This window comes from Osmia lignaria, chromosome 8, assembly GCF_051020975.1.
Source record: "Osmia lignaria lignaria isolate PbOS001 chromosome 8, iyOsmLign1, whole genome shotgun sequence".
Lineage (NCBI taxonomy): Eukaryota > Metazoa > Arthropoda > Insecta > Hymenoptera > Megachilidae > Osmia > Osmia lignaria.
The window spans coordinates 4018891-4034162 of record NC_135039.1 but is presented as its reverse complement, the minus strand read 5'-3'; the positions used below and the strand labels follow the sequence as shown (position 1 = coordinate 4034162).

The 15272-nt window shown below is 38.8% G+C and overlaps 2 protein-coding genes across 2 annotated transcripts; both read right to left on the bottom strand.

The window, feature by feature from the left end:
• Positions 1-2162: 2162 nt before the first annotated feature.
• Positions 2163-5847, bottom strand: LOC117611086 (uncharacterized). Its single transcript, XM_076689656.1, is given in 5 exon segments — positions 2163-3104; positions 3107-3796; positions 3798-4207; positions 4326-4459; positions 4736-5847. Coding segments are annotated over 3 exon segments (1377 nt in total). The 5' UTR covers positions 4089-4207; positions 4326-4459; positions 4736-5847; the 3' UTR covers positions 2163-2708.
• A 3489-nt stretch (positions 5848-9336) lies between these two features.
• Positions 9337-12466, bottom strand: LOC143305566 (uncharacterized). The gene is made up of 2 exons (XM_076689653.1): positions 9450-12466; positions 9337-9382 (listed from the first exon to the last, which is right to left on the bottom strand). The coding sequence occupies exon 1, from the start codon at positions 12399-12401 to the stop codon at positions 10179-10181; it is 2223 nt and encodes a 740-aa protein (XP_076545768.1). The 5' UTR covers positions 12402-12466; the 3' UTR covers positions 9337-9382; positions 9450-10178.
• Positions 12467-15272: the final 2806 nt, after the last annotated feature.

The following is a 15272-nucleotide window of genomic DNA, read 5'->3' as shown; positions in this document are numbered from 1 at the left end:
TCGTTTTTCATAAATTCAGCCACCATAAACACATCGATGTTGGGTAAATTTGTTGAATCAACTTTCACGAATCCCGGTTCAACCATTTTACTTCAATATATGAAGCAAACAATAATAAATAACAAATAATGTTTGAAGTATAACTGAGTGTAGCGTGGTGTAGCGTGGTGTAGCGTGGTATAGCGTGGTGTAGCGTGGTACAGTAAAAGCTGGATATATGCAACAAAAGTTTGGCTGGATATATGCAACATCGCTATCCCCTCCGCTTGGGGGGATCCCCCTAGGCGAACCGAGCCACTCGGCGAGGAAACCGTGTAATATGATCCGACCGTAATATCGGTGTGACTAATACTAATTGAACGATAAAACTTTTTTACTTTTAACTTTTTCTTAATGAAACTTTTACTAACGCATTTGTGAGATTTTTCTGATTAAAATGACACCAAACACGATATAGTTTGAATTATATTTATTTGTTAAAATAATAATAAAAGGATAATAAAAAATAGTAGTGTACATTATAATAAATATTGTAGTATTCTGATTAAAATGATACTAAACACGATATAGTTTGAATAATATTTATTTATTTATTTATTTCAAGTGCAGCGCACTCGGTGAGGAGACACAAGATAGGGGGAGCGCGAATAGGATAATGGAAAATGAGAAAAGTCAAAATACCCTTCCATTCGCCTCCCGTAGGGGAATTTCTTCCAAGTGTGGCACACTGAACGGGAAACGTAAGGTCAGGTTATGAAAAAGATAACCCGAACGTAACAGATTTCTTCTCTCGTTTTAAAAAAGAAATTGTTTTTAGATTTTTCGCACTCGTTCTTTGGCGTTCTTTTTGATGGGGCACACTCGTGAAAGAGCGCCTGCGGCGGTATTTTCTTTGCCTTTTTTGTATTCTATGTCGTAATCATACTCTTCGAGTCTCAATCGCCATCTCATGAGTCTAGAAGAGGGATCTTTAACATCCTTTAACCATTTTAGTGCTTGGTGATCAATCTGAATTATGAATTTTCTTCCTAACAGGTATTGTCTAAGTCTCTTGGTGCCCCAGACTATTGCGAGTAGCTCTTTCTAGCTTGTACTGTAATTCTTTTCAGGAGGATTTACCATATATTGATCCTTTGATCATCTAGATAGATGGCAAGCCCCATTTCTGCAAACTTCCGTAGCGACAGTAAATTTTCCCGGAGAGTCTCAGCAAATATAACTTTGTCTATCTCTAAAGTTCTACCACTCTTTAACCCAACCTCGATTTTCCTTGTTCTATTCATTCTTAAATTTGTTGAGTTACTTTTGTTAACACATTTGATTACACCATAATCGCTTTCATGAAGGGTTTTAAACATGATCTTATAATTTGTTATATGCTCTGTCGCACCTGAGTTTGTTATAAATTCTGGCATAGATCTAACCTGATTTTCAATATTACTACAATATTACTTCAATATTAATAGACTCATTGGATTCCTATCCGTAAATTAATTTTTTTAACTATGGCGTACCTCTCCAAAAAGCTGAAAAAAATTGAGGATGATAGTATCAATAATATACACTTATAAAAAAAATATGATCGTAGGACCTCACCTCCTTCAATAAAAAATCGCGATTTTTCAGCAATTTTTGACGTTTTTGATTTTTCACGGCTTCAGTTTTCAATCTAAAAATCTAAAAAAATTCTGTAATATGTGCCTCACAAATGGAAATGTCTCTGATTTTTTTCAGAATTTTCGAATGTCATTAAATGGGAGAAACTGGCCAAAAACCTCGCAATTACATTTTTACCCGTAACTACCCTCCCAGATGAGATACAGGGTTGAAACTTGGCACAGACTGTTTTTTTTTAATCACCTATCGAATGGTTCATAGCAAGTCGAATTTGGTTTAGGGGGGGGTTTGACCATCTTATTCGGTTATACCCTTTAATATTATTATTCAGCTTATATTGTTGCCTCATATACCCACCGTTATTGACTATTTCTAATTTCAAAGTGTCTTTGTTCTCTTTATCTTTGGATTGACTCAATTTTACGTTTCTCAAATTTTCAATTTCTGACCTAACTACGTTTGCAGTTTCTTTCTTGAAATCAGACTCTTCTCGACCATTCAGACTGTTGTTTATGTTTGTATTTGGTCTTTGAATCTCTTTCCTTTAGATTTCTTACCTCGTATTGCTGTTCGCTGGACCTCTCACAAGGAGATGCTACGAAGTGCTAACTCGACTTTCGAATGAGCTGTAGTGCATTCGAAAGGGGAGGTCAATAGTACAAATCGTGTTAAGGGTTTTGGGTGTTTGGGCCTTACTTTTTGAGAAAATTGCATAAATATCTATGCATTTTTTCAGCTGTACTATAAATAGAATGAATAGTTAAATGTCAGCATGAACCGAAATAGCCGAGCAGGTTAAATGCCCGTGCAGCCACTATTTTGTAATCCATGCAAGCTCGGTTCAAGACAGCATTCTGATAATTTTTTTTTTTCTTTTTAGATTATTCTATTCATGAATTGATTTTTTTCATTCTTTGCAGTAATAACAAACGATTTATTACGTGGTATTATTTCTGTATGTAGTTTTATTATGTTATTTGTTATAAAATTCTGTCATGGCTGTGCAATGTTGCGGATGAAATTTTACATAAAAACAATTAAAACATAAATAATTTGTACACCATGAATAAGTTATGAATGAAAAGCGGAAATTACATATACATTTTTTTGTTATGTATATCAGGTGGAAAACATAACTGATTTACATTATAAAATATATCGCGTTCATTCTCTAACTTTGACGCGTACCAAGCGAATTGGATCATTTTCTTAAATAGTGGTGCAGATAATAAATAATGAATTAAAGATTGAATGCTTATGGCGTCATATCGTGTGTTCAACTCCTTCTTTTCTCTGTCAGCCATAATGTGTTGTGAATAATTTTGAATCCGTTTATTCAAAATTTTGACCTGTCTATAAAAATATACATCGCAAGGTTGACAGATCGGAGTACACTTTGGCGGTATTATTTGTAAATTGCACGTTGGTCGGTTTTCACTATTTACAAAAATTTCATTATACATATGAATATTTTTATGCCCCCCCCCCCCCAAGAGTCAACAATCATTAAAAAAGGATTGTTTCCAACATACGGTTTTATAACTTTCTCTAAATATTTTTTATACAAATCTGAACTCAGTTTACCTGACTTTGAACAAACGACAATAACGTTTTTACACAATTTTAAGATTTCGTTAACTTCTGCTTTGACACGGACTCCAAACGCATCTCCCGATTCTTGCAAACATACAAACACTTTAGGTAATAACTTTCCAGATTTTGTCAATGAATATTGAGCAGTGTATGAATGTGTTATTTTATTTAAATCACCTATGAAAAGTTCGACTGTTTTTTGACCCGTATGTGTGTATGTTCTTGCAACATTTATTCGATATTCGCAGCCAGTTTGATCTGTATTTATAATATAATCAGAATCATAATCATTAGGAATTGACTGTATTAAATTTTGAAATTGTATCGCAGATTTCATAATTTCTTCCGGCGATGTAATTTCTTTGTTCGATACATAACGTACAACACGACGATTCGAAATTCTGTAAACTTTAAGAAAGTTTGTTATCCACGATGCCGATGTTGTAAATTGAAAATTGCTTCCATCTTCGTTAACTGCATCCCGAAATTGCATCGCAGCATCCATAGCCCACTGCTGTAATTGTCGTCTTGTCACTAATTGTTCCCGCCTACGTGTTTCTATGAATTGATCGTAGACATTTTTTTTTTATAATTTCCATTTTATCCATATATGTACCACCTTTTATTATGTCTTTTCTAAAGCGTGCGGTATCGGTTTTGTGGCGTAAATGACGTTTAAATCGTGTTTGTAGACCATAAAAACTCCATGTGGGATGTTTGTTTACGGTCATGACAATTTTCAATTTAATATCAAAGGGCACCCTGTCCAGAGACGAAATATTTTTACAAGATGGCACATATTCTTTCTCCAACGTTGGCGGAGTCAATTTCTGTTCCTCTTCTTCGTTCGACGAAAAATATTCCACTTCCTCTGCCATCGTCTACTCTCTCAACATTTTAACAAAATTTTCAAATAATTTTCCTGCAACTTCTTTGGCAGAGCGTGTAAATTTCTTTGGTGGTTCGGCATAAATTAACTCAAATTTCATCAAAATATCTAAACAGAAATGAAATATTCGTATGTATTTGTTGCAAATGTTAATAAAATATGTTCTACGTGTGTTTATAAAAATATACAATATATATAATATGACTCTTATTGTTAAAATATCTACCTTTAAAATATGCGATATTATCGGTTAAATCTTCTTTTGAATTTCCGGTGCCCGGACCACACCACGAGGAGGAGGGGTTGGCACATGTCACCGCTGGGGCTGGCTGCAAAGCCCCGAACGGCATCTTTGTGGTCCTACCATGTCATAGGTTATTGTCAGTAGAGAGCCTTGTGGGGTTGGGAAACCCGCTCTGCCGTTCCGAAGCTTTCGCTTATACCGGCGGTGTTAGATGGGGCATAGCGCTTGAATTACTTACCACCCAACTCAACCCCCTTACCAAGGGAAGACGGGCCGGAGCAATCCCGCTCATGGTGAACCAATCATCGCACGAGGGAGAAGACACAACACCAAACTCTTCGTCGGCGTGTAAGGAGTTTTGCTCTAGGACGCTCTGACTTTATCAAGCTTACCTGCGTGGTCTCAGCTCATCCCACCAGGCGCTTAACGTCCACAGCCAGAGCCCCGTTTGCCACCGGTAAACCGGTGCCCGGGCCACACCACGAGGAGGAGGGGTTGGCACATGTCACTGCTGGGGCTGTTCTGCAAGGCCCCGAACGGCATCTTTGTGGCCCTACCATGTCATAGACCCGCTGAATCTGAATTGCATGATTTTCCCTCACCGTTTGTCTCAGATCTCTTGTTCTTTGATTTTCTGTCATCCTCTCCTCTCGCCACGATGTCAATTCCTTTCTCACCTCACACATCATGTCGTTAACGTTTACCATCACAGTCTCTATTTTCTTAACAGACTCCTGGTACTGACTTAGGGCCTGAGCTGAGATCTCGCATAGTTTGTTGACAGACTTCTGTCGTCTATTTCTCTTGTTGCGCTACTCTGACCAAAGCTGAAATATTACCTATGTTAGTTTTTGTTCTACTGCTCGAGGGTTTTCATAAAATTCATTCGTTTGGGGTCAGATTCGATCTTTACGTGATCTATAATTCGGGGACCTTGTTCAGGTTTACCTGTTTTTGTTGCGTCAATTGCCTCCCTTATTTATCTCCTACTTTCCTTGCTCTCCTTTAGCTCATCTACCCTCTCCTTTCCCTCGCCTTCCTCACTCTCCTTCCCACCGCTCGTATCCAAGTCTATCATCTTCTCATCTTTCCCCTCGCCTTCGCACCCTTGGATCAATTGCGCCAGTCTCCTGCTTTTTCCTGGGCATTGTCGTTGGCTTGCCGAACAATAATCCCTCTTCGTGCCACGTAGCTAGGCAATTCCACGAATTCTCCTTCAGCATTCTTTTGCCTGCACGAGAAGTGTTTGTTTTCTATGAGATTTGCCTAGGAAATTCTCCTGGAGCCAGCCAACCGAATTACAGGTCTAGCTAGTTCCAAGAGGAACGAATACATGAGGACCCGTGCAACAAAATCTCTCCTGTATCCATCCCAGTCCTCAGGGGCATGTGAGCCGAACAACAGGCCCACATGACCCCCAGAGTTTCAGAATTTACTTTTATATACAGTGGCCGAAATTATGTTAGCTTCACCTTATTTTTGTGGCATAAAATAATATCTGATGTAACATTTTTGATTTTGTTTATCATAATTTATTTTCCTTAACATAACTAGGAGAAAACATAATTTAGTTTTATAATATAACATAATAATCAGCTTTTTATTATAAAACATTAAAATTTGTTAATGCAGGATTAATATGAAAAGAATAGATATATATTTTAATATGAAAAACTGAAGATTAGATGTACGCGGCATGTGCTCTCTCACGATATACATAAACAAAATCGAAACTCCTTCCCGCGCGCTCTGCTATGTACTCGGGGTGACCCCCGAGACACGAAGGCAGCCGAGAACACCCGACTCATCTGGTGCAAAGCCACGCGCAAAGTGCGCGTGTCTGTACACCCGTCACCAGAAACGCGTCGAACTCAGCCCATCTCAATAAAATTTATGTGTGAAATAAACATAGGTTCACTTTTCTTAAAAGTTACAACTCCAACAGAATTTAAATAATAACAAACAACTTATTGAAATAAAATTAATACAGACTGAACTCAATATTTGGTGGATCCTCCGTTATTTTTAATTACTTGAAAGATCCTTTTCTGCATTGAATTGATAAGTTTATGCAGTGTCTCTGGTTCAATTTAGGACCACGCCTCTTTGATGCCATTTTTTAGTTCTGTAGTGTTTGAATATCGTTTACCATTGGTAACTCGCACTTTTCGTGCGACAATACCCCAAAGGTTCTCTATTAGATTTAGGTCGGGACTTCTTGAAGATCAAGATAAAACCTCAACATTTACCGTTTGAAACCATGTCTTGACGGATTTGGCACGATGAATCGCAGCATTATCGTGTTGAAATATAAAATTCGGTCCACCAATTTCGTCACCAAATTCATTCAACACAAATCCCAGCAGGTTAATTTAGAAACGAATGCGAAAGTTTCATTTAAATTGTTTTCAAATTTTTCATCATTAACGTAGCCTCCAATTCAAACGTTTATTAATTATTCCATTTCAATCATTTTTATTTGTTGTTTAGTGTTACGTCCGGATTGTTTTCAAGAATCCGACCGTAGCTAACATCTATTTTCATTTTCTTTCTGATAGTGTTGAATAGTTTAACCGTTTAATATACTGAATTTGTGTACCTCGTCGGTGCGCAGCACTTGGAGATAATCCCAGGCGAGGCACACAAAGGAGGCTATAATTAGTTCTCTTCAAATAATAAGAAGTTAACCTCCCTTGGGACGATTGCCTCGTCGAAACCGTGTAGCAATAAACACATAGAAATTCGAAATCGCTAAGGTTAAGGAGAGGTACTATCAACATCTTTCGCCGCGCGGTTAAGGGGGTAGACACGGGTAATGCAGCGAGGTGACATTACCGGCAAAAACGGGCCTATTAATGGGTTTACGGGAATCGGTTATTTGTCCTTATATGAGAACACATAGGGCTGGGTAAGGGCTCATTCGAAAGAGGAAGGTCCAATGCAGGGCGGTCAACTCATGGTTTAACGAGATTATGTGTATATTTAATAATATCAGTGTCGAAAGTAGAAGAAAAAATCGACAAAATGCAGTTGCAAATTGGAAGCATTTTTAGGCCACTAAAAGAGTTTTGTGACTCAAACGGTGAGTTGACCGCCCTGCATTGAACCTTCCTCTTTCGAATGAGCCCTTATTCAGCTCAAGATCTTCTCGTATAAGGACGAATAACCGATTCCCGTAAAAGCATTCCCAAAGACGAGTTCCGCCATTATCTGGATACTACAGAGCAAGTCACGTGACAAATTTAGTTCAGCTAGTAGTTATAAGGTGGCGTCTAAGTAGAAAGGCTGCCGATTTGGAATCGTAGTCAGAATCAAGCGTTAGCTTGATTACGTCACTCGAACTGTGCTACGAAGGCAAGCGAAAAAGGCAACATCGCCCGAACGCTGAGTGAGACGCACTACAGTCATGCTGTCCTTCTCTCATTCTGAATGTTGAGATTGTCCCCTTTCGCTAAGATTTGACTGCCGCCCGCCTGGATTTTCCACAGCGCCCCATAACAAACCTCACCCCATTCAAACTATATCGTGTTTGGTATCATTTTAATCAGAAAAATTTCACCAATGCGCTAGTAAAAGTTTCAGTAAAAAAAAGTCAAAAATAAAAAAGTTTTATAATTGAATTAGTATTAGTTACACCGATACGTTTCGGCTCTTTCCTTTGATCATTAGACTGCTCTCTCTCTCCTCCACTGTCTGTCCCTTTCTACGTTCACGCTTGGCTGGTCGTCGCATCTAATTCGAGATTTGACATCTCGGCTGAATATATGCGAGGTCCCTCCATTTATTAGTTCTAATAGTACCATACTTAGTACTTTTTTATGCAGAATGTTTCAAGGAGTTGACACAAGTAAAAATTGATGCAATTCCATTTAAATAAAAAGTGGATTTGCATTTTTGAGTGCATCGTTGCATTCACGGAGAAGATGAAATCACAGAAAAATAGACATTATCATACCATTGAACTTTTACATAAACAGCTTTTTCCTATCTCTTATCAAATTCAAGATATAACCCGTCAGAAATTGCATGACGTATCCTGTATATTTTTATTAATTAAGAAACATTTATTTAAAGAAGTTAATAACTTTTTCTAAAAAGTTTCTCAGATTGCACATTCCTTCGGTTCTTCAGAGTAGGCATATATTTTTCAGCAGCGAGGGGTGCTACGGTGCGCTATATAAAATCCACGCGTTCAGTCAGTCAGAATTTATCGGAGCGGGACAATTCTATCATTTAGGTTGAAAGAAGGATAGCATGATCACCCTACATCTCACTCTAACCACGCGCCAATGTTTCGCTTTCGTTCTTCAGGCGGATCGTCGCGATGCCTCTGGCGAGATGAGCGTTTGAATGTGTTTGTAAAAATGCTTGAGGCGCTGTTGCCTTCCTAGATCGTGTTGCGCGCACGCTAGCTGAGAATTAAACCTTTCAAGTTCGTACCAGACCACGCAAGTGGCTCCACTAGGCCCAACGAAAAAACTGCTGTAATACCTACGTCCCGAATCTCCGATTTGGCCGGTCGGTATTACAGCAGATTTTTCTGCACCGAAATGGTAATACCCATAGATGTAGGGCAGGCCGATGAAAATGAGAGGGCGCTTTTTTCTAATTCTGTATTCTATTCTGAATGTAAAAGAAATAGTCAGCTGTCGCATTGTACTTGACAAAATTTAAACGCAAAGTTTGGTTGATAGTGCAAATTTATTATACTTTTAATTAATCCAAATATGCTTATATTACAATATGTTACGTTGGATAAATAAATGATGGGAAATCCCAGAAAAATAAAGTTTCTTAGGTTACATCTTTTTTTATATAAAAATACTAAACGGTTAGGTTATGGCTAGATTAGTAAATAAATAGCGAATTATTTAAACAAAAAGGGAAGCCTTTTTTATTAAAAAAATAATACAATAGAACATGAACTCTATACACTTGTAGGATAACTGAAAGCAATTATTGAACAAACATTATGTATACAATTTGGTTGAGACGATTCCGGATCGCTTGTACTATCATGCTGTACACCCTGGTTTGATCTGTAAAAAGAAATATAACAATTTCTTTTTGATTTTATACTATTTGAATGTAAAATCTGTTACTTACATTTCCTGATGAATCCACTATTAGGAAAGTAAAAATTAATAGGAGAGTGTGAAGAGACCCACCACCACCCCCGTCAAAGATGGTCCTCTTCATTCTCCACATTTGTACTTTTGTGCCTAAAAGTATGTGTCATACTTACGCTGTCATACATATCATTTCCATTTGATATGAAAGAATTGTTCTCTTCCCTTGCAAAGTAAGGAAAAGTAGCTGAAAGTAAAAATTAATAGGAGAGTGTGAAGAGACCCACCACCACCCCCTTCAAAGACAATCCTCTTGACTCTCCACATTTGTACTTTTGTGCATTTATTGCGGACCTCCTAAATAAATAAATACAACATGATAATGATTATAAATGAATTCACGTATAGGTAATAAAAATAGAGGCATTGTACTTACCTTTTTATACACGTGTGTTCCCGTTTCCTCCCAGATTATAAATTGTTCTCTTCCCTTGCAAAGTAAGGAAAAGTAGCTGAAAGTAAAAATTAATAGGAGAGTGTGAAGAGATCCACCACCACCCCCGTCAAAGATATTATTATACACCTCATCATGTGTGTGTGTGCACCGCCGAGTGTAGTCTCAATAGACTGTAGAACAGCTCATCATATGAGCTGTGGGTACTCGACGGTGCAGTCGCAATAGACTATAGAACAGCTCATCATATGAGCTGTGTGCACCCGCAGGTGCATTGCGACTTTATATTGCAATCGTTTATTATACACTTCATCATATGAACTGTGTGCACTCGTCGGTGCAATTCTGATTTTTATGTACATCGTCACATGTACTTTCTTGTGTACTGGTACATGTATTGTTGCTCTGTTTTATGTATGCAGGCTCTCTAATAGGTTGCTGCCGATTAAATCTGCTGTCTATAATTTCTGGCAACATGGAGTCTTCATAAAACCTTTTCAGTTTTTGCTCCATTTCTGTTGCCCAGAATCTGTCGTCTCTTTGTACTTTTGTAATTTTTATTCCTTTCTTTGTCCATAAACAGAATAGACCACATTGTCTATTCGTTATGTGTAACTGTCCTTGCACTTGATAATAGTAATGATGAATTTTATTCATTTCATCACCCCGGAAAATACGCCGTATTGCAGGAAGTTGCTCTATTGCTTCAGCAGGCGATAAATCCTTCGCCGATTCAGGGCATTTCACTTCGACGATAGTATCACCGTCCACGAGGCTGTCAGGAGTTGCACCTAAATAAGGCACAACGGCATCGATGAATAAACCACACGGTAGAATATGGATTCCCATTTCCGTTTCCAATTGTCTCAAGGCATTTGCCTCGTTCTCTCTTCCGTATTCAAGGGAACGCAAATATTGAATTTGCGGATACATTATACTCTTTATCGTATTTCCTCTTGGTGTATTCTTTCTCAATCGGCATACCTTGCCGAAATGCGATGCAGTTAATAATTTTTTACGGTAGGCTATCCATTTTTCGCTCTTGGCCTGATCGCGAGTTTCTGCTTCAATTTTATGTCTCATCGTTTGCCACTGAAGGAGTGTAAGCATGTGCCTCTCACACTCAGAAGAGAATACTGCTTCTTCCATATCTGGTTTTTCTGCCGTGGGGCCGTAATCTTTGTCGCACGATTGCTTTTCGTATCGAGAAGAACATGCTTTGGCATTTTGCTTATATTTCGCTGCCATTTGCAATGCATGTTTACGTCGTTGTTCCGTATTTTGTACGATGGCTGTCGGTTCCTTGTTCATAGCAGTACTCAATCGGCTGAACGACTCTCTTGAATTGAAATGAAGAACAGCAGCAGAGACTCTACCCTGATACGAGCCCTTGCGTCCAAAGTTTATTCTTTCGCCACCGATGAATTTCGCAATTATGTTATTGAAACTCTCCACTGCATTATTATTTAATCCATATAACAAGCTTTCAGCTTGAGGAAAGAGCGGTTGCATCGCTTCTTCAATGCTTTGATAAATACCGCATTCTTTCAATTGTGGAACATAGTTCACTCTGTTCGGGTCAGAGTATTTGTTGCAGAAGTATGCTAGTCGTTGACACTCCTGATGTTCACCGAAAACATGGCTCGCTACATTTTTCATGTCTGTTTTTAAATTTTTTATTTGATCAGCGAGTGTTACTTTCTCTTTGAATCGGTATTCTGCAGCTTTTTTCACACCAGTGCGCAGGCGAAGGGCATTCTCTTTTACAATAGCTCGTAATTCCTTGAAGCGGCCTTTTGTGGCGATCTCATTTATTTTTCTACTAAAGTTGCGTAGCAGGTGATTGGTACATTCAATTTTTCGTACATGCACCATATATTCCTTGTATGGATCATTGTCCAATATCTTTTTGTACACACTGCTATCTCCATCGGCAACTAATATTGAATATATCAGGCCGTGCATTTCTATGCTGCATTTAAATCCGTCTACAATAGCAGCACTTTCCATACCAGTTGAATTCTGGTTACGACCCCAATTTTTAAAGCAACGATGCTGCCGTGCCTCTTCCTTCTTCTTGGCAGCGGTTTGGCAAATTATACAAAATTTATTTTTTACATTGATGTAGAGCACCTTTTTGGTGTGGTATCCCACGATGGCTCCTACACCAGACAGAGAGTTGTAATCACCTCCACGGTATGATCTCTTCATCCAGCTGCCATCTGCGACAACTGGAATGCATGGTATATTACAGCCTGGAAGCATATCGCCTCTTGCTATAGCTAGCTCTTTTTCTAATTTCCCTGCGTCTTCTATTTCTCGTTGCGCAGCCAGTTCGAACGCATCGATTATTTCATCTTGGCATTTTTCGTAAATTCTCTTGCTCATGCAGGACACGTTCATGCCAGAAAGTATTTCTTCTAGTTGATTGTATCCGCCGCCTGTCATCATTGTACCGGAAACAGCGCTGCGGTTGATGTCCATCGTGTTATCACTGTTCTGAAGGCACGATACGCACTCAACGTGATTACACATTTGGCATTTTACTTTGTACTTTTTTTCAAGTCCGTTTTGTTGACATCCAATTATTTGGAAGTGTTCCACGCCACAGCCGATACTTGAATGTTTTCCAAGCTATATTATTTGCTTGAAACATGTTGAAAATCGACGAAATCTATCCCGCTAGAAACTGATTTTTCTTCTAACTGCGGTGGTTCTGCTGTTTCTATTAATGCGTAATCTTCTAAATCTGATTCAATATCTTTCACGTTTTCTTCGTACGCTTCAATATCTTCCACGTTTTCTTCGTACGCTTCAATATCTTCCACGTTTTCTTCATACGCTTCCACGGTCGAAAATTCATTCGCAGCAGGCGAATATGGAAGCATCTCATAACTGGTGGAAGGTTCTTCAATCACAGAAAAATCGTCAGCAAGAGGCCAGTGTGGCAGCAGCTCATAAGAAGTGGAAGGTTCTTCAATCGCAGAATAATCAGTCGCAACAGGCGAGTGTCGGAGCATTTCGGAAGAGCTGGTACCTGCATCGTCTACGGTACAGGTGCTCTGACCTACCGCGAGGTACGCTGCCTTCTTCAAACGACGCCTAAGTAGAAATAACACACACACACACATGCAGGTACCAAATAAAAACAGTTGCTTATTACGGAAGGTAGTGTGAAGTTCAACGAATGAAGCGAGTGTGCATGAGAGAGAGAGAGAGAGAGAGAGAGAGAGAGAAAGAGAGAAAGAAACCGAACCGTTCAAATGTTCGAGTACCTTGATCGCAGCTGATAGCTTGATCGCGACGGGTAATCCGACACATTCGAGTCATACAGGATTGCCTCGAAATAAGCAAGTGGCTCGGGACTGAACAGTTGCTTATTTCGAAGCAGGTATGCTATTCGGCTTGACTTTGTTCTCGAAACGGGACGATAGAGAACGCGAGAAACGAGTGAGAGATCCGAGGTAGCGGTAAATCATAAAGCGATCGGCCGAACAGCGATGTTACTTTTTGAACAAGGATAGAATATAGCATGCCCTCTCATTCTCGCACTATGCGTTTCCGAAGGCATGTAGAAGCACATGATCGAAACATGCTCCAATTTACTAATTGCGTGTTATACTCCCTCTTATTTCTTTTGACGAAATATTAGTGCACATCTGTGTACGAATGTTATATAATTATTGCTAGGAATACACAGGACATGTAATTACAAATATTCAAAATGTTCCCTAAATTATTGATATACATAAATGGATATATAATATACGAAAAGATGTTTTAAATGCCACTCTTGAAGAAATAAAGAAAATTTAATTGTGAAACTCTTTTTCACTGGTGCATCGACAAGGAGTTTTGTATATTTTGTATATTGTTGTTACTCGCAGTATAGTAATTCCTCCGAGATTGCGACTGTGTTCGGAATCTAAATGTTGCAATGACGGTAGAGGAGACTCGAAATTCTATGACTGGGCGGCAACACTCTGTCGCCGCGGCTCGCCTTTGTAGTAAAACACGGTCGTAAAAGAGAAGGATAGCATGAGAGGCTCGGAACACATCAGAATAGCTAATACTAGAATGAGAAAGCATATTCCATCGTTCTTCTACTAATTGCCTTCACCCAAACAAAACATCGGCTTCTCGCTTTCACAGACCTCTCACTCATTTTCCGGACCTCTGTTCTAAAGGAGAAAGATGGAATGAGAGCCGGAGCAGCGTAAAATAGCCAATGTTTCAATGGATCAGGGCCGTACTTTTGAAATTTTTCACGTGACAATTCAGTCGAAACACGATATACATAGAATTATTTATAACAGAGCTCGGTAGGATTTGCCCTTTTCAGCTGATTTTCAGCTGGCTCCGCGTACCGCTATTCCCCTTGCCGCGATGTTCAGCACGCAACCTACGATCCGTTCGAGGCTCAGGAGCGTATCACTCATAAACGTACGCTGGCAATAGCTTCCCACCTCACCCACGAGGTACTATTGTCGATGCGTTTTTTTTTAAGTGGTTGCCAGCATATGTTTACGAGTGATACGCTCTTGAGCCTTGAATGCTTCGTACGCTGCGCGCTGAACGTCGCGGCAAGGGGAATAGCGGTTGGCGGAGCAAGCTGAAAATAGGCTGAAAAGTGGAAATCTTGCACAGCTCTGATTTATAACAATCCGAGTTTGTAAGAAACGATAATTGATAACAGACATTGTAACCGTAACAAAGATGAAAAAAACGCGGGCATCGCGGGACGGCCGATAAGAGCGAAGCTCAAGTCATAATGCGTAAATTTACAGTTTAGAATTGATTTAGTAATTTCATGGTATAATATTGGTAATGAAAATAAAATGGTTAATATTAGAGAAATGATATTTATTACTATAAATAAATACGGCGAGATCGTCTTTTGTCGCGAGCGTTCTCGTACACACGATCGACGCGAAATTTCGCTGGATATCCGCTTTCAAAACATGTGAATGGGAGACAAATAGCGAAGAGGGGCCCGAGAATTGGAGTCGATGGTACGCGCAATCATGGTAGGCGTCGAACGCGCAAAGGAGAGCTCCAATATAAAAAATGAAAGAAGGGAGAGAATGAGAGAAGGGAATATGTAATATTGTATTACATATTATAAAATACCATGATATTACTGCATCGAAAACTAATGACTTCATGCAAATCTATAATATAAAACATAACTTACCTTTCTTGCCGTTTTTTATTTTTAGATACACGCTTTGCAAATATGGTATAACTCCGATTTTTCTTATTCCCTTTCAAATGCATTCTGCTTCTTGCATTTTCACTTTCTTCTTTTCGTTCCATATTCACACAATTAGCACAATAATGTATAAAAATGAAATAGTTCAAAAGTTATAAATTATACACAACAAGTTATAAATAATACACCACAAA

What these genes read in the sequence shown, in the direction of transcription:
- LOC143305566 (XM_076689653.1), bottom strand. Translation starts at nt 12,401, where the DNA reads ATGTGTAATCACGTTGAGTGCGTATCGTGCCTTCAGAACAGTGATAAC.